Here is an 18,363-nt window from a genome sequence, read left to right on the forward strand (position 1 = left end):
ACAAAAAAAATTCAAGCATAAATACAAATTATTTTTAAATTATTTGTTATGTGTTAAAAAATGCTCGCGATCTTACATTTACTTCCTAAAAATAGTAGTTAGGATTTATAATATAATTTAAAAGGTTTAAGTATTAGGTATGTATTCAGTCCACTAAAGTCTTCCATTTTTAGTTAGACAAAAATTCTTAAATCGTAGCATTTGAAAATAATGTAGTGTTGTTTATATCTATCTCGTTAAATCAATGGTTGATTTTAGATTGCAGACTAGTCTCGAGAAAATGTGCACATCAAAAATCGCATTAAAGCGCTCCTTAAAAAGAGTCGTTAAGTCCAAGTCTCGCCAACTTGATTCATGATTCATAAGTAATTGTTGCAATCTCAGTGCTGGTAAACAAAACAAATCCATAAAATTTCGCCGGCTAGACAGATAAATCGAGCAGAAAACTTCGGTGAAGCCGGCGACGTGTTTGGAGCTGTTGACATGCCACGAACCTGAAAACAATTAACGTCCGATTTTGATATGTGTAAGAGCGAGCTAATCGAAAATCCCCATCGACCAGACGGCCAGACACCAGACAACAAACATGGGACAGTCCCCAGGTAACAATGTGATATTTGCCAGTCGACTGGGCAGCAAGGAGTCCTGGTTCACAGGACAAGTGTTTTCGGCGATAACAAAAGGTGTTGCACAAACGAGGTCCTGGCTAGCCGGGAGTTATGTAAGAGGATGCACCTAGAAAAAATATATAGTATATACTACTATGGATAGATCCAGATATACAGTATCTTAATTTTCTATAAAAACAATGATGAGGCAGGAGTACGCATTCCTTAGTTAGTTAATAAGATATTGAGCATATCCTATTATATATAAAAGTATTTTTTATATCTTAGTGCATAGCAAATCAATATTATTTTTCCAGTGTTCAAATAAAACACCCATCGGTGCCGCGTGGGAGCGAGTATTGTGCTCATTAAACGTCAATTTCTAGTCGCCGCCGCACATCAAACGCTGTCGAAAAGGACATCGCATACATCCCGCTGTGCGCGTGTCCTTTAAATTAGAAGCGATCCCAAGTCCATAATGCGGTCGGTCAGCTCGTTGTATCCCTACATATACCTACATATATATATATATATGTATGTCCTTAGTTCATCTGGCGCGCCTGAGTTATGCGACCATTGTTCCCATCGCCTTTCGGCCAGTGAATTATTATCCCTTTCGCATATGTTGCGGCCAGGCATTGTCCTTTGGCTGCCTCGCCACATATCCTTTCAAATGTCTGTTGCTCGGACACGCCTTGGAAATAGGGCGTTTTGCAGTTAAACGTCGTTGCTGCAAAGTTTTTGGGGCGTGTTCGCCTCATAAATTGATTTTTGTTTCTGTAGAAATTTGGTTTCCTTTATTTTTGGGTTTTTTGTAGATTTTCTTTGCCTCGCATTTCATAATTATCGGGGCGTGTGCGAGCACTCTGGATACGTTTATTCCTTTTACCCGGATCCTGCACTTGTTCAACTTGTTCGATGAGATACAAAAATCAATTTACCGCTTCGCCCTCCCCATCGATTGACCAACGCTCTGGGTTTTTTGTTTATTTTATTTTTTTGTGTATTTTTGGGCTGCGGTCAATGTTCTTGGCCAGGCCAGCAGTTGTGGTCAACCAAGTGTTGGACAGCATTATAAATATTTGAGCTTGCCCTTGCAGCTTACGGAGAACGAATGTCCGGAGCGGAGAAATTACTGCTGCAGTGCGTTGAATTGTTAAGGAATCTGGAGTGCTGAGCTTTGGATGTTTTGCGGGTCGGTTGTTGATTTTATTTTCAACCATAAATCGTTGTAATAAAAAACTTGTTCAGACGCAGATTAAAGTTCTTCGGGCACTCCGTAGAAACTTTCCATTTATTGTGATAAGCTGACCCAGTTTTGGATTCATATTTTGATACAAATTGGTTGCAACATTTCCTGAAAGTCAAACTTTCTGGCCTGTGTCAGATTACCACAATTAAATGGCAACCTAATATTGGGCAATTCTCTTCCACTTAAAAGTTTAAACTCCCCTTTGTTCCGAAATGGCTGGATATTCAAATCTCGATTAGCCGAAATATCCTGTGGAGGCATGTCCTATCATTATATATCAACTCCGAAAAGGATCTGCATCTATGAAAATTACACATTTGCCAACTGCTAATTGCAAGTCATAAATTAAACCCTCACCCGGCTCTCGAAAAGGACCAGAACGCTCACAGGACACTGGTCACTGGAGACAGGAAACTGGGCGGTGATCCTTTCGGGCCCAGGACACAGTTCATTTCTGTGGACTGAAGTGAGGGGTTGTCAAAAACTTTAGATTGCATTAAAACTGCTCATAGGCCGGCGGCATAGTTGTGTGGCTTTCACTCGGAAAAATGTGTTTTTCGATTTATTGTAATTGAAGCTAATTCTTATTTTTAATTTTACAAATAAAACTCTGTCTAAGATGAAAAGTATTTATATTATTATATATTTGCAGCTATAATTATCAACTTAATTCGAAATTTTCATTAAGGTCTGTTTCTTAAATATAGTGTGGATTTATCTGTTTTAGATTGGGTTTGCGATTATTTCATTTTTTATTATGTACGATATCAGAGAGGGATTCAACCTTTCAACGCGGTTAAAAATGTGTCATAAAGCGCACAATATCATCTTTGACCGAAATTATAATTAACTTTGCGGGATTTTCTTAGAGTGCCGGATGGCTATCCTGTTTAATATGCGTCCTGCAACTAGTTGTAGACATCCGCACGCATAGCGATGCGGTGGCCAAAGCTTCAAAATATTAATTATGACAGATCTCCGGCACAGGCTTGCACACACATATGTACTAGGGAGCATGGCGCCTGGCGAATGCCGTTGTCGAAATTTGCATTTATATTAAAAACAAACAGCAAGGAGTCCGGGAATCTCGGCCAGAAGCCAGAAACCAGAAGCCAGAATCCGGGAACACGATGACAGCGCCAGCGACTTGCGGCGTAATCAAAGACACGTCACCAACAGGCCACGGACCAATTTGCAATCAACCGACACGCCCCACCACCCACCGACTAACGCCCACCGCCCATCAGGCAACCACCCCCGCATTCAGAGCCACCCACCGCAAAACTATTGCACTAAACCAAAACTGATTTCGTGGTCCGGACTTTAATTACATCTCATATATCAGAGAAGCGAAAACTTGTCGTGCGGAAGGGAAGCGGGGATCGCATAAAAATGATTTCGTTTTGATTGCCATAACTCCCCCAATTTTCTTGGCTAATCCCCCACCGCCCGCTGCCCCACCCACACCCCTTTTTGAGATGTGGCAAGTGCACTACTTGAGGGTTGTTCTACCCCCAAAAAATCGCCGCACAACACAAGTGTTGCCAATTGTTTGTAGCTATTTTGTCGGCGACAGCCTCCCAGAAATTGGCATCACAACCCCCAAAAATTATTAGATTTTATTGCATGTAGGAAAATGAAAATGGAAAATTTTTCATCACTCCTCGAGGAGCGGAGGGAAAAGTTGTGCGTAAGCGATTTATTGGAGAGCGTGACTGTCATTGTCCTGCGGCTGTTTTTAATATTTCCAAGTGGCTTTTGTGGCAAATTTTACGATTGTATTATGTAGTGTTCTGTGCATTTGCCATGGACCAGCTGGCTAACCCATCTATCTGAACCCTCGAAAGGGTTGATTTCAGGATGGCCCCACAAAATGCAACGAGCCGTGAATATTTTGTCGAAATAAAAATTAGTTTGGGGATTTGCATTTGAATGGTAAGCGGGGGATGCATGGCTCCACAGTTGGAAAGTTGGCAAATGAAAGTTGGCTGGGAGTCCTGTCAACGGTTTCGGTGTATATAAATCTGTTTGCCATTTGCATATGTAATAAGTGCGAGGACATTCCACTGATGGGATAGCCAGCATGATAATCAGGAAAAGGACCTCCTCCGAAAAAACAGAGAATATCAAACGAATTATGGTATGCTAAAATGAATGCAAATGAACACGAGCACTTTCGAAATACTGTGGCAAAGTGAGTGGTGTTATTATTGTGGCTGATATGAGATGGAACTGCTAGATTGCGATTATTCATACTGCAATTTGAAAATATTATGCACTATATGTATAGCTGTACTCACTAAATGCACTATCAGTTTTTTTCGAAATTATCTAGGATGGTTGGTTTGCTTCATGCATAGATACTTTTGCATTCATATAATATTTTTTAAATTGGACAAAAACTCGAATTAATCCTCAATACCTAAAATGAAAGCACTCAACTATTTTCAGGTATTAAATATCTAAGGGTGACTTGAGAACGTGACTGTGTGGTCAGCTCAAGTGGAGATACGTATCTTGTATTTGCATCATATCTCACGGTTCATTCACGTACTCAAAGATACCATCTAAAGCTGCTAAGTGTAAGGGCAAACTAAGAGCCGGCACTTGAGGTAACTAGATCAGTCATCGGCAGTTGTTCAACCAGAGAATCGTTCTGCATTCTCTCGTATTTAATTATGGGGAAATTCTACAATTTTCAGGCACCTACTTTAAAGACCATTCAGCGCACGCCCTTGTTAGCATACAAATGCGAACCTACCGAACCTAAATCCTCTTAAATGGACAAGACTTGCTATAATTTCCATTGAGGTTCATGTTCAGGTTCGGCATCAGGTTTGTTGTTCGGGGCAGGAACAGCTTGCTTTTGTCTACGAGAGCCGTCTGGCATTGGGTTACACAACTCCGAAAACTCAAACAGATGCCAGTCCGAGTTTCGTAGACTGAGGATGGGGCATTTAGCGCATCCTAACAACTGCTACATGACACCGTATTATTAAATTAAATGCAGACACGCGTTCTCGGGCCACCAAAATCGTATGGTTCTCTAGCCTTTGGACTTGGTCGAACAGATGTAGCCGAGGTCTGCTGACCATTAATTCCGGCCAACTAAATGGTCAGCCGCAGTCTCCATGGCCAAGTCGCAGCTTCTCCTTCAGCTTGTTAAACTAACAGGCCAGCATCGCGGTTCCAGGAAAGGCAATCAATAGATCTGTATACCGAGATAATGAAAACGAGCCAAATGAACGATTTTTAATTATACTTCTGATGGCCTGATGGCCTGGTAGCGATAAAGATCTGGTCACATATCATGTAACGTTAGGAAAATCTCTGACATTTAATGAGGGAATACGCATCTGCGGGATTAACTTTCTTCTTGGGTTGCATAATTTCATAATTCAAATGGAATATATGAAGGTAAAAAGTCACCTGCGCACTGCTTGAGTTCAACAAAACACTAAGCATAAAGTTTTATTCTTACTTAATAATATAATCCAAGAATGTAATATTTAAATATAATATATAGAAATATTCATTCTGATTTAGTTTTATTTATCCTTTGTTAATAATAGCTAAACTTTAATGTTATTTTTTGAAATTACCATTACTTTAAAGTACCTTACTTTAAATTCATATTTTCTCTGAGTGTACAATCGCGACCTGTGCTGTATTGCCCCTTGTCCTGATGATCATTGATCAATGATCGTGCCTCCTGCCGTCTGGCAGCTACCTGCGGCACTCGGGTCCACTTAGTGATTTTGGCCGTTGTTTGTTGACCATGCCAAACAGCTGCCACTACTTTTTTTCGGGTCTAGACGACTCCACAAAATTGATAACGACAGGTTGCCAGGGCAAAAATAAAAATGGTAAAGAACGATCGCAGAGGGCTGATCCCTTGGAACAGGGATTGGGATTCGAAAAGTCAGGATCGTCTGCTGATCTGACGTTAATCGACTAAATTGTAGCAGCTGAACTGTCAGTTTAGTTAAGTGGGCTGTGCCTCAACGGCGAAGGATACTTTTGGCTTGATGTATTGCTGGCCAACATATCGATGACGAGTTGGCGATAAAGTCTTTCCTGCCCAGACTAGATGTACATATATGCCGTGGCGCGCCTGCTCTCATTAGGTCCTTGATTAATGATAGTTCTGCTCTCGTTTGGGGCTTTATTGTCGCGCCTTTTGGCCAACGCAATTTTATTGCCTTCAATTTTGCAGTATCTATAGTGTCGCCGTCTTCATCGTCGCCCCAACTTCATCATCAGATTCTCGCTCGTTTCGGTTTCTTGTTCCTCGTCGCGTAATTAGTCTCGTTTGTTGTCATAAATTTTCAGTAAATTTTGTTGAAAAGTCGCATTTAATTGCACTGATTTACAGTTTTGTGTTTTTGCAGCTTGGTTGGCTGGGTTTTTGGTTAGGTGTTTTACCACTTGCCTCACATAATTACGTGCAAAATTAATGATGCTTGTGCTGTGCTATGTGTAGCACTTTAAGCAGCGGAAGACAAATATTTCGGCTTTAGTTTTTATGATGTTTTCTTCTTTTTATTTGGGCCTGGTTTGCAGCCTTCAAGCAGATCGTTAGCCAAATTTAATGAATTCAGCAGGTGCAATTTGATAATTCCATGTGAGAAGGATGTTGTCTGACTGCGATCCTGCAGTTAGAATGTGTAATGATGCTGAGAATGAAAGCAGAGCAGCAAGGTGCAACTCGGATTGATGGATGCGGTGTGCTCTTGACCGTAAATTATCGTTAGACACAATTTGTGGTCCATAATTTGGATTGGAAATGTGAAGCTTTGCAGACTAATTTATTGAGATTGCTTTGCAAAATTATGGAATTTATTTCAGTTAAATTATTTGATAGAAACTTCGGACTTCGTCTCTCCTTTCAATTTCCTCTTTAATTCTTAATTGAATGTGCCCAACGAAAGTTGCTTTTCACAGCAGATTATTTTATGAAATGGCGAAAAGCACTTATTGAGCAAAGAGTAAGACCACTTCTTCAACTTTCCTTTGCATTTTTTGTTGCTTTGTAGAAGAGTTTATTCTCATTGATAATATTACTGGCCACAAATTAAAATTCTATTAAAATTCCGCTCTACATTAAATACTCATCCAATATAGCTGCTGATTTTCTTTATCATAGATCTAAAACAAAGAAACGAACGGAACGTTATTACTTCAAAGCAGCATTCTCAGCCAAAATTCGACTTCTCATCGGGAGCTTCCCCGTCTGCAGAATAATTGAAACTCATCAGGTTTTATTTGGTTGTCGGAAGGTGGCGGCTTAGCCATCATTAATGCCCTTATCACGTACTTCAGGGCGACAGAAGCGACACCCCACAGCAAACCCCCTTCAATTACATATCCAATCCGAATGAATCCATCGAATCCTTCGCATTGTTCGGGGGAACACCTTACCCCAAGGATTTGTCTTAAAATTGCCACCCTTAATTACTTGTAAGCTTGCCCGGGTCATCCCCCAGAAAAAGTTCAGCCTGCTTGACTTTGCAATTTGGAAGTGCAGCGACTCCCACTTTCGCCCCCTCGTGCCAAGGACACCCAAGTGGGCTGACCATTGATTAAATTGATGATGTTTGATGACTCCTGAAGTCGATTTCATCGTAGATTTCGCCCGCTAACAATATGGATGTGGAAATGGGGACCACATATGGTGAACCACCCCCCGCTCATTACGCTGCATTCGACATGCATCAGGAAGCCTCTAAGTCAGATTTTGGAAGCGGATCTCTAACGACGCTACTGTTTGTGGGGCTAACTCTATGCACTAAGAAAAATAAATGAGAACAGCAACTTACTCTAATATTTCAATAAATTTATAGCAGTGGTAAAGATATATAATGCTTTAAATGCATACAATTCCTACTTTTGTAATATGGCGTGTGTGATTTTTATCCATTACCAAAAGTCGGTGTGTTATTATAAATTTTATTTTATAGTGTAAAAAATACACAGGGCAAGAAATTTAATTTGGTTGAAAAAGGAAGTGAGAGAAGAGGCTCCATGGCTCTTCCCATATTAGTTGGCATGACTAGACTAGGTCAGCCGTCTTAGGCGGCATTCTTTTGAGCCTGAACTCCCTGCTGACCTTAATTAATCTTCGGAACTGAGATGACTGCGATGGGCTATACCGAACAGAACCTGGCACCTATATCCGAGTGAAATGCAACTGGCAACTTGGCACCGGCAACGTGCAACGTGCAACTTGCAACGCGACTGTGAAGCCAATGTTGATTAATGTGGCCGCGTGACTGGGCGGTATTTTCCTATTTTTCCCAGTTGCTGTTCGGGAAATGAGTTGCACGAGGCGTGCTATCAACTAATTGCACCGCATTGTTGCGATGGACGAGATATCCAGAGGTACATATCGGGAGAAAAGTTGAAATTCCAATGCAATTGCCACAGAGAACTTCCGCATGGCAGACGCTGAAAGGCTAATCTCAATGCAAATATATCTCCCACCAGTTTGAGGGTCCATCGCTGACTTTGAGTCAAACTCGGACTCGGAGTGCTCCGGCTCCTTCTACGGATTGTGACAAACGTCCCGGGGGTGCAATATATTCATTCCACAGACTGTAATGAAAGTATGAATGAAATGCTCCATGGTTCCCCCGTTCGGTGCGGTACTCCTTTTGCCAGCACAAAAACGGATGTAGAAAGTTCAAATAGAATTTAACCCCAAGCGCATATTTATACCCATGTTTCCCACACCTCGCCGTCGCTTTCACACTTTCAGCGTAAAACAAATACCAAATGAGACAAGTGTGTGCGGGTGGGTTAAGTGTGCGGTGCCTGGGAATCCCCCCCTTTTTCACCATATTAAACCCTTCTTTGGCTTGCTGAAAATGACCCAAGGTAAGAGGAGATTTCCTCGGTGGCTTTGCATGCAGGTGAAAAGCGGATTCAGCTTGCCAGCTACCTCTATGTACTTATTTTTTGTGTGTGTCTGCTGAAGGTTGTTAGCCCGGGGCCAGATGCGAAAGTTCAGCTGGATGATATGTCAATGATATATCAGGAAGTTAGGGAATGTTGGGCCATTGCTGCAGCTTAAATTCGCTAAAAGGTGATCACTTACCAAAGCATGTTGAAAGCCGGTTGTGGAAAATTCAAACGAAAATACATTATTTATAACTTTGTAGACGAATATGTGGCACGTGGGGAAGAGTATTTTAAGATGCAATAACTTATATAATTTATATTTTTATATTTTGTGCGAAAAATGTAATTATATTAATAATCTCTACGATCAAAATACCCAGCCAAAATGAGAGTTCACGTACATTTCGGCAAATTTCCGTTTTCCTTGTCTCCTTCTCGGCTAAGCGCCTTCATGTTAATTAATTTTCCTGTCTAACTTTTCAATTCCAAAACGCGGTTGTCCACATCCTAGTCACTTTGAGTTCAGCCCCCGCCCCACCCCCTCTTTGAATGACAGATCACCGAAACCACTTGAGCCATATAGAGCCTGTCAGCTGAACTCAACCAGAACTCGGTTCAACTCATGCCGAAACCGTAACACAAACCCAAAGAAACTATAACAATAAAGACCGGAAATTAAAGTGTGAAAGCGCCAGGCAGGAAGTTGCCTTGATTGCAAGTTTAGAAGTGAAGAGGGGGTGAATAAGTTTATGTACCTCCAAGCTGGTATCTCGCATCTGACAAATAGAAAAGTTTACAAATGCATTTCAACTGCCGAGAAACATAGGGATTCGGTTGAACTGGAGTTAGGAGTAGTTTGAGTTGGCCGCCGTCCCTGATTGAATGTTAAACATTTAATTTAAACTTGTCCACAGGCAATCGCCCAACCCCAGAGTCCAATGCAACCCAAGCAACCCACCGAGCAAAACCAGAGTCGATGTGAGATTCGGATTTGAGACGTAATTTATGCACGCACATCAATTCAAATGCATCTAATTTGGTAAACAGACCGAGGAGATGGCGGGGCTGATTCGAAGGAGACCGATTTGCACTGCGAGAAATACTATTTTATATTACTTTCAAAATGATAAATATATTCAAACTATTTCGGTTCCGAAACCCAACACAAATGCCTTAGATTAGCAATATTACTATAACACACTTACAATTTGTAAATTTTTCTTAAATTCAAAATATGTTACTTTACTCTTAGTTGGAACTTTAAATTGGGTCCAATGTGATCACCCTTGCAGTGTCTTTTTTCTCAGTGTCCCGACAAAGTTTCAGTCACACCTGCCTGCCACTCGACAGACAATCGGCTTAAAATAGTTTTCATTTGTTTTCGGCGGCGAGTGCAACATGTGGCATTGGCAACGCCACTAAGTAGCCCCAGTCTGCATCATCAGCATCTGTTTAGGAAGTCGCATCAACCCCACCTCCTTCTCCAGAGCTCCTGGCTCTCCCAGTCCCGAACCACATCCATTTTGAGTAGTTCGTCTCGCCTCGCTTGGCTGCCGTACATGCAGCTCATTTAGTTGACATTTATTAACGTCACATAGCGCGCAATGTTTGACAATTAATTAGGCACTCTCAGATGCCGAAAGACGGGTCCTAAACTGCAGCTTCGGGTGCATGATGTACAAATATGCAGATACAGATACAGATACGAATGCCTAAATAGACACAGATACAAATGTCGGGGCATATGGGCAACTTGAACTTGAATTTCGATTTATTTCGAGTTCTGTTTGGGTTCTAAATTAGATCTAATTTAATTTCGAAGTGTTATTTTTTCACTGCTGCTATGTTCGGAAATAATCTATAGTATATATGGATCCGTAAATAAGGAAATTAAATCGAATGGTTCATTTGATAAAAACAGTATCTAATGTTCTATAAATAGTATAATTAAATTATAATAATTATCTGATAATCTTAGCAAATAAAGCAAAATATGATATAGATCTCAAATTCATTTAATCCCTACCGCAAGCACACTGCAAAATTCTCATTATGAAAGTTCCCTTTAGGGCGAATAATTTTAATCTGCTAATTCAACAATCATTCAATTTTAAACCCCCTTAAGAGACGCCACTTGAGTTCCTCCCTTTTTGGTCCTGTTCCTGCTCGCAAGGAATGCAAACGAACTGCCCCGAATCACAGCAATTTTCAAAGTAAACAGACAGAAATTTTTTCCTCAGAGTTATTCAGGCAGAGTGAGAAAAAGCGAACTTTTATTTATAAAACACTCGAAACGAGAAAAAATGTCCAAACTGTTTTTCGGGCATATTGACGCAAGGATTTCCCAGGCCGGCAAAGATGGGGGAAAAATAAAAAACTATGAAAAGCAATGCAATGTGAAGAGATCAAACAGTCGGCTGAAAGTCCTACGCTTGGGCCAAAAGTTTGTTTTGCTTTTTTCCTTTCTGGCAAATGTCACATGAAAAATGCGTTTGCTGTTTGCCAAAAATGCCGGCACTTTGCATGGCTCACCCTCGCTCTCTGAAAATCAGTCGGAAAAGCTCTACCCCCAGGACATTCTATTCTTCAGCTTCTCAGTTCAGCCAAAAGGATGGTGGTGTTGGTCTTCTTGCACGAAATTTCCATTTAATGTGTTTGCCCAAAGTATTAAAAGGCAAACGACGATTGAGTATCGGAAAGTAGTAAAGCAAAGTTGGGAGCGAAGCTCTGGGGTGTCCATGAACATAACACTGGAGTTGCACTCCTTGCTCACACCGGGAGAAAATTCGTATTAAACTAGTTAGATGTAACTAAAATGGTCTCCTAGATAATTATTAATTTTTGATAATTATAGAAGTTGAAATTAATAATTTAAAGAGTATCTTTTGCACATGAAAGCCACTTACGCAGTCTTAATTGATTAGAAATTAATTAAAATTATTTACAACGAAAAAGAAATCCACGGCTTTTAAATATGAACTAGTCTCGTAAGGCTGACCAATTTAGTTGGTATTTCTCCCAGTGCAGAGACAAACTCCCCGACTGACTGCTGAGTGATTGCCATGATAAGTGGCCCATTATGATGCCAGTTTGCACAGCGAGATTGCTCTGCGCTCCATTGGAGTTGGCCATAGTCATAGCCCCGGCCATCGACCATCGGCATCACCCTCCTTCGATTCGTCTTTAATGCATATCAGAGTGGGCAAACTTTTTGGCCAAAAAGTGCGTCATTGTCCGTTCGCTTTTCGTTGTCTTTTGGCCAGAGCCCGCTCCTCCTCCGGTCCAGGTCCTCCATCAACCGACTCCTGGCCAGTGTTCCTTTTGCAACGTCTGTTGACAAAAGACATTTAATTTTCCCGCCGCCTGGCGTCGTCGCTCGTCTTTGGCCTCCTGTGCGTGGAGGGCGAGTATCTGTATCTGGACTGGGGCTATGCAATAAAGTTAGTCGTCGTCGTGGTTTCTTTTCAGCTCTTTTTCGAATGGCCCTCGTCGCGTCTTTCCTTTGCTCCATTTTTGTCTCCGCCGGCTAGCGAAAACTTTGATAAGTGAAATTTATTGTGGGTGCTTTGTGTGTCCACTATGATGGTTACACCGAAAAACATTCAGATACTTTAAATATTTTATAAGAAAATTATCATTTTCATGTCGCAAGTAGTGATGAACAGTGATTGGCCACTTGGGATAAATTGAAACTAGTAAGTATATTGAAATACATTCTTGGTGTAACTCTGACCAACCTTTCCCCTTTTTTTTAGTGTATCCCCACTGGAGACAGAAGAATGTCCAACTGATGGCGCTCTTAATGTTTTACGGCATTCAGTTGATGTTTATTATTTGCAGCATAAATCAGCAGGGCAATAACTGCAGGGGGATCCTCCAGCGATCTGTTTAGCGATCCTATGCAATCATTCGCACTACCAGCATTCCTCAACCCATGACCAACATTCTGTATAGCAATTTAAATAGCCACTGGCTGGCATCAACCCCCGATGGAAACTCATTAATTTACGTAAAATCCACTTAACTTCTTTCCCGTACGCAATAAATTCCACAACTTTGCGCCTCATCAAACGAAATGAATGCCGAAATTTACCACGCGACAAAGTCAGACAATAGAATAGATAGAAATCTACATGAAGTAGACGCCACGTCGCCGCTGAATTTCGGAACATGTGGTGTTATGATGAGGATTGGGACCTTTAAACCACTGAGCCACCAAACCACCACCCACCCGGCAGCCACCCACCCCATAGAGCCTGCAGAGCCACCCTAAATCCACGGACTTCGGTAGTCCGAAAAAAGGGTGCATTGATATGCGTAAGCGAAGCGATTTTTCCAGCCTGCTTTGTGGGGGAATTCCCCCGGAAGATCGAAGGACCGGAAGAATTACGTGCCGGCAGAGCGTAGAACTCATGCCAATGCATTGCCATCATTTCAGGCAATTGTCAAACAAAACGCCGGCTGGGTGGTGGGTGGATAAATTAGATTTTTACTTGCGCACAATTGCATAAAGCCCCAGGCCCAAAAGCCCGACAATGTAATCCTCAGAGGACCTAGTCGTAAATATTCATTGCATACGGCCGGGCGTTTGAGCTTAAAGTTCTATCACTCACCTCCAACCCAAGCAGCCCCTCGTCCCCACAAAGCAGCTCCCCTTCCCTTTGTTCCTTGGGTGTTTTTTTTCAAGGTCTTTGCCAAATTTTGGGGCGGCAGCAATTTCATTTTCGAACCACCCACCCAATGTCCTTGGCGTGCGCCACCCCCCCAAAAAAACTTGGGGGTTGGACTTAGCCGGCAAGGGTGTCGAATTATAAATTGTACCTTTTGTTGCAGTTTTCGCCTGAATATCTTGAAGATTCGGGGGAATGGGACCTCCGGCGCTGGCAACCCTCAACGTCCGATGTCTTTAATAAATGTTTGGATGTTTCGTTGCGAGATTAAGTGGATTCCGTTTATGGCATGAGTAATGATGGATGCATAATGCGCACGTATGTGACAGGTGTGGGGTGTGGGAACTCTGTAGTGGCTGCGGTTTGCTGGGATAAATAATGGGTGGAGAAAGTACCGGGCTACAGAAATATAATATATTTATCTTTAATAATTTGGAATTTTTTTGCTTGAAAAATATTTTCTAAATTATTTATTTTTGAGTATGCACAGCTAGAAAAACCCACAAAACAAGAAGTCTTATTTAAAACAAAAAGTATTTGGTCGAAGTTCTAACAAACTTCCATCGCTCAATATGATATTTTGATTAACAGAAAATAGTTTGGACAACCATAATCTTGTCCTTACACATATTTAGTGGATTTACCTTAAAAGTCTATGATATCTAGATCTTAAGTGAATAATGATAATAATTTTAATAATGAATATTGATAAGATTGGGATATTTCTAGTCGTATAAACGAAAACTTCATTCTCGTATAAGTGTTCCACTTTCAACTAATATGTTACGCTTTAAAATAGCCATGCAGTAGTATACATAATGCCATTTCGCCTATTAAGTTATCAGTTATTTCATAGACATGGAAGATATCGCGTCAGTTTTAAATTACTGTTTTAAATACATTGTTTTACCCCTGTGGATATTTATTGTACTCCTGCTGGTACACAGAGATCTGAGCAGTTGGGATGGCCTGATGGGACCACTTTCGCATCCGGGGTTGGGCGAAAATGGATCTGCCTCCTATTTAAGTGTTCCATCTTGGGAAATCGATGCCTATACGCAGGGTTGGCGGTATTACTTATATAACGCTTGGCTGGCGGAGAGAATTCCTCTAAGGCGTTCTTTGCCAGACTTACGAGATCCACGATGCCAGAAGCTTGAATACGATGAGGATTCTGATGAGATGAAATCTGCCAGTATTATTATGATATTCCGAAATGAACAGCTCGTAGTACTCTTGAGAACATTACATAGTTTGGTGGAAAGGACTCCAAAAGACCTATATATCGAGCTTATTCTGGTGAACGATAACAGTGATACGGACTTTTGGAAAGACAAAGTATCGCTCATCTTCTTCGACAACTATGTGTACAGGTATATTCATCCAAAAGCGAGGATTCATCATCTGCCTGAACAGGTGGGCTTAATAAAGGCTCGCATTTTGGCCGCCTCTGAAGCCAAGGCCGAAAACTTGGTGTTCGTGGATGCACAAGTGGAGTTTACAAATGGCTGGTTATCCCCACTGCTTGATACCATTGCGGAGCAGAGTTATACCCTGGCCACTCCCATTCTTGATAATCTGAACGAGCAGACTTTGGCCTACCAACGATCTATAGAAAGACGAGGAATGTACGATTGGAGCTTAACTCGTAGGGAAGTGCCTTTATCTAGAGCGAGGAGGTCGCACCTTCCTCGGCCCTACGAAGTGGCTGCCGTAAGGACTTCCGTTTTTGCCATTCCAGCTCTCTGGTTCCAGGACATCTCGAACTTCGATGAGAATCTCCGTGGGTTTGGTGCTGCTGAGCTGGAGCTGAGCTTTAAAGTATGGTGTACTGGTGGTCGAATAGTTCAAGTTCCCTGCTCCCGAGTTGGTCATTTGCAGCCCAAGGATGAAGACTACCTAAAGCGATATGGAGATCTCCATGAAATGGGTGAACAAAAATCAAGGGTATGTACAAAGTCAACAAAAATGAAAACAATGGCAAAATCTTGTTTTTATATATGTAATTTTTCCAGAACCTCAAACGCATTATAGAAGTGTGGACAGGAGACCTAAAATCAGCCATTTATAAATACCAGCCGCATCTCCTGAATATCTCAGCGGGGGATCTCAATGAATCGCGAAAACTATATAAGCAAAACGAATGCCAGTCGTTTAAGGAGTTTATAAATGATTTAACACCAGGTCTCAGACACGTTACGGCCCTAAATCGAACGGATTATGCCTCAGGACATGTTAAAACCCTTGGATTTCCCAAAAAGTGTTTGACCATCAATGCAAAAAGTCAACATTTATTTCTAGAGCGCTGCAGTACAAATAATACTCTTCAAAACTGGACACTAACTTATGTTAAAGATCTACGCGTAGCTGGTGATATTTGTGCAGAAGTGCATCCCAATTTGAGGTTGGGATATAATTTTTGCCACAGCCTAGGAGGTCGGCAAAGTTGGCATTATGATTTGGTAGGCAATCAACTAATGAGCAATACAAAGTGTCTGGAGTTTGCGGATGAACTTAATACTTTTCTTGCTATTTGCAACGCCGCGAACGAAAAACAAAGGTGGATTCTCGATAATATTAATCTAAGTGTAATGCAATCAGCAAATAATTTAGTATAGATTTTATATTAAAAAACTATAAAGTTCAACCTTATGATAACTGTAAGTCCGGCGCAGGGTCAAAAGTATCTAAAGTTCAAGATATATTTATAAAAGTTTCGGAATTGGTTTATAATTCTTAATCATTAGTCGTAGCTTTAAAGGAATAAACCCATTTGGCTTTTGTAAAATCAAAACTAGAGCTTAAGAATTCCGTAAGTTTATTGGCTTACACTTAAGCAAACATCCCTGTTGCTGTCTTGTTTTAATTCCTGCACATTAGTAAACATCCATCGTTGTTCCGTCACTTGAGAATCGCAAGCACTTAAAATGAGTCCAACTTTATTGACATCAATTTGTAGACATTTGTTTCCGTTGCTCACAAATGAGCTGTGCTGGTAATTATAGTGCCATGGATTTTTCGTCAATTTTTTAGTGCATTTTGTAGCCCGCACATTATTTTTATAGTCCACATCCAGGCACATGTTACCATGTTTCAGTTGACAGCGAGACGTCAGTGTCCAGTCCTCGAAATTGGTTGGGAGGCATTTTCTTATGACAGGAAAACCTCCCTTGATCGATAAGCAAAAATGTGGCGCCACAAAGGGCATTATTTTACCTATCGCATAGTTGGTAAGACCAGCATGAAGAATGTGGTTCCTGATTTGCGGCGCCACTTGGCTTCTATACCATCCGAAGGATTTGCAGTTCAGTCGGCGTCGTAAGTCCCGCGCCTTGTCCAGCGATTCTGAAGTAAGGTTTCTCAACTTGGGATTGTATCGATAAAAGTGCAGCTTATACTCGTCCAACCAGACATCTACAACACGCTTAAAGTTCTGCAGAGTAATTAAAACCAGGAAAAGTAAAGAATAAAATATGAAAAAAGAAATTAAATTTAAGGAAATATTTGAATTGTTTTTCGTGAGAAAGTTTCGGCTATAATTTTGTGATATGAACCAACCTTTTGGACTTGTAAGCTGGGATTTCTGTTTGGTGCCATCTGGGCCTCAAGCTCATCGCGTATATAGATTATTCCAACTCGGGAACAGGGTACAGCGAGGATGAGACCACCACATTGCCACACCTTGAGGCTGAGTTCCAGAGCATCGCCTCCGTAGTCCCGGAGTCCTTCATCCCATCCCCCAAGATGCCAGAACCACTTGCGATCAATGGCAAATACACGACCCTCCAGTTGAGAGGATGGGTATGGCTTGGGAAGGCTATTCCACGAGTGCTGATCCAGGGGCAGAAAAATGTGATTCAACTGCCAATCGAAGGCCATTTGCACAGGTTCCACCAGTTTCTGGTAGGCAAACGATTCTCTAGATATGGCATCAACAATAGGTTCGGTGACAGTCTGGTTGTTCAACAGTATGGGTTCAATTAGAGGAGGAAGCCAACCCCTTGTGACCTCCATGTGGCCATTGAAAAATACGAGAATATCTCCAGTCGCTATACTAGCTCCAGTCAAACGTGCTTGAATAATTCCCATCAAAGATTCCATATCCAGCTGAATAACTATGGGAAATTTATGATGAATGTGCCGGATAAGATCAATATCGGGATGCCCATCATGAACCAGTACTATTTCCTTGAGTAAATGGGGTGATGTTTGCGTAATAACGCTGTAGATGGTTCTCAGCAGAGTGTGAGGATGCTCCTGTTGGATGGCTATAACTATGCTAACAGTAACCTTTTTTTCTGAACTATAGTTGAAGTTGAGGCATCTTTAAAAAAGTATTTAGTACATGTAATTAAATTGGTTTGCTTAGTGTACTTACTGTGGATCCCTATAGTCTTCTAGAGCTCTTTTCAGCGGAATTCTTTCTGATAGCCAGGCATTGTATTGATATTTCTCATTCTGTAGTTCAGCATCAACTAAATCAGTTTCTGTCATTTGCAAATGTGCTTCTTTTCCAAGTTCGCCAAGATTTTGTATTGAAAAGTATTCAAAGTCAACTATAGGGTTTGACAAGTTATCTGTATACAAAAACCAGATAAATAGAGTAATTATACAATATACTAAAATGAAAATCGCACAGCTACACGGTGTACCAAATAGTAGTGTTCTCATTATGATTAAAATTAGACTGAAATAAATATTAAAAAAAAACTGTTAAAGGCCTTCATTAATTCGGTTTGGATGGAACAAATTCATTCGAATGTGTATTTGGAGAAGTAAAGACTATAGGATACCCAACATAACTAATTGTGTTTATAAAATCGATTGGTACCTTGTAAGATATCTTTCAACCAGTAAGCCAGGATTTATTAAAGTCATTCATCGTTAGCTTTTATGGCCAAACGTCTGAAACCCACTCCAATGGCCTTCAGAA

At 41.1% G+C, this 18,363-nt stretch overlaps 2 protein-coding genes across 2 annotated transcripts; one reads left to right on the forward strand and one right to left on the reverse strand.

The window, feature by feature from the left end:
* Positions 1-14,288: 14,288 nt before the first annotated feature.
* Positions 14,289-16,101, forward strand: LOC6605817 (putative polypeptide N-acetylgalactosaminyltransferase 12). Its single transcript, XM_002030596.2, has 2 exons — positions 14,289-15,377; positions 15,446-16,101. Exons 1-2 carry the CDS (start codon positions 14,289-14,291, stop codon positions 16,046-16,048), a joined length of 1,692 nt encoding a protein of 563 aa, XP_002030632.1. The 3' UTR covers positions 16,049-16,101.
* Positions 16,102-16,225: 124 nt separating this feature from the next.
* Positions 16,226-18,101, reverse strand: LOC6605818 (putative polypeptide N-acetylgalactosaminyltransferase 11). Its single transcript, XM_032719589.1, has 3 exons — positions 17,809-18,101; positions 16,989-17,754; positions 16,226-16,863 (listed from the first exon to the last, which is right to left on the reverse strand). The coding sequence occupies exons 1-3, from the start codon at positions 18,099-18,101 to the stop codon at positions 16,249-16,251; spliced, it is 1,674 nt and encodes a 557-aa protein (XP_032575480.1). The 3' UTR covers positions 16,226-16,248.
* Positions 18,102-18,363: the final 262 nt, after the last annotated feature.

This window comes from Drosophila sechellia, chromosome 3L (genome assembly GCF_004382195.2).
Source record: "Drosophila sechellia strain sech25 chromosome 3L, ASM438219v1, whole genome shotgun sequence".
NCBI classification, from domain to species: Eukaryota; Metazoa; Arthropoda; class Insecta; order Diptera; family Drosophilidae; genus Drosophila; species Drosophila sechellia.

What these genes read in the sequence shown, in the direction of transcription:
- LOC6605817 (XM_002030596.2), top strand. Translation starts at nt 14,289, where the DNA reads ATGGAAGATATCGCGTCAGTTTTAAATTACTGTTTTAAATACATTGTT. An exon ending in TGGGTGAACAAAAATCAAGG is followed by an intron (nt 15,378 to 15,445) that starts GTATGTACAAAG and finishes TAATTTTTCCAG; the next exon opens with AACCTCAAACGCATTATAGA.
- LOC6605818 (XM_032719589.1), bottom strand. Translation starts at nt 18,101, where the DNA reads ATGAGAACACTACTATTTGGTACACCGTGTAGCTGTGCGATTTTCATT. An exon ending in GAAGACTATAGGGATCCACA is followed by an intron (nt 17,755 to 17,808) that starts GTAAGTACACTA and finishes ACTTTTTTAAAG; the next exon opens with ATGCCTCAACTTCAACTATA. An exon ending in CCAGCTTACAAGTCCAAAAG is followed by an intron (nt 16,864 to 16,988) that starts GTTGGTTCATAT and finishes ATTACTCTGCAG; the next exon opens with AACTTTAAGCGTGTTGTAGA.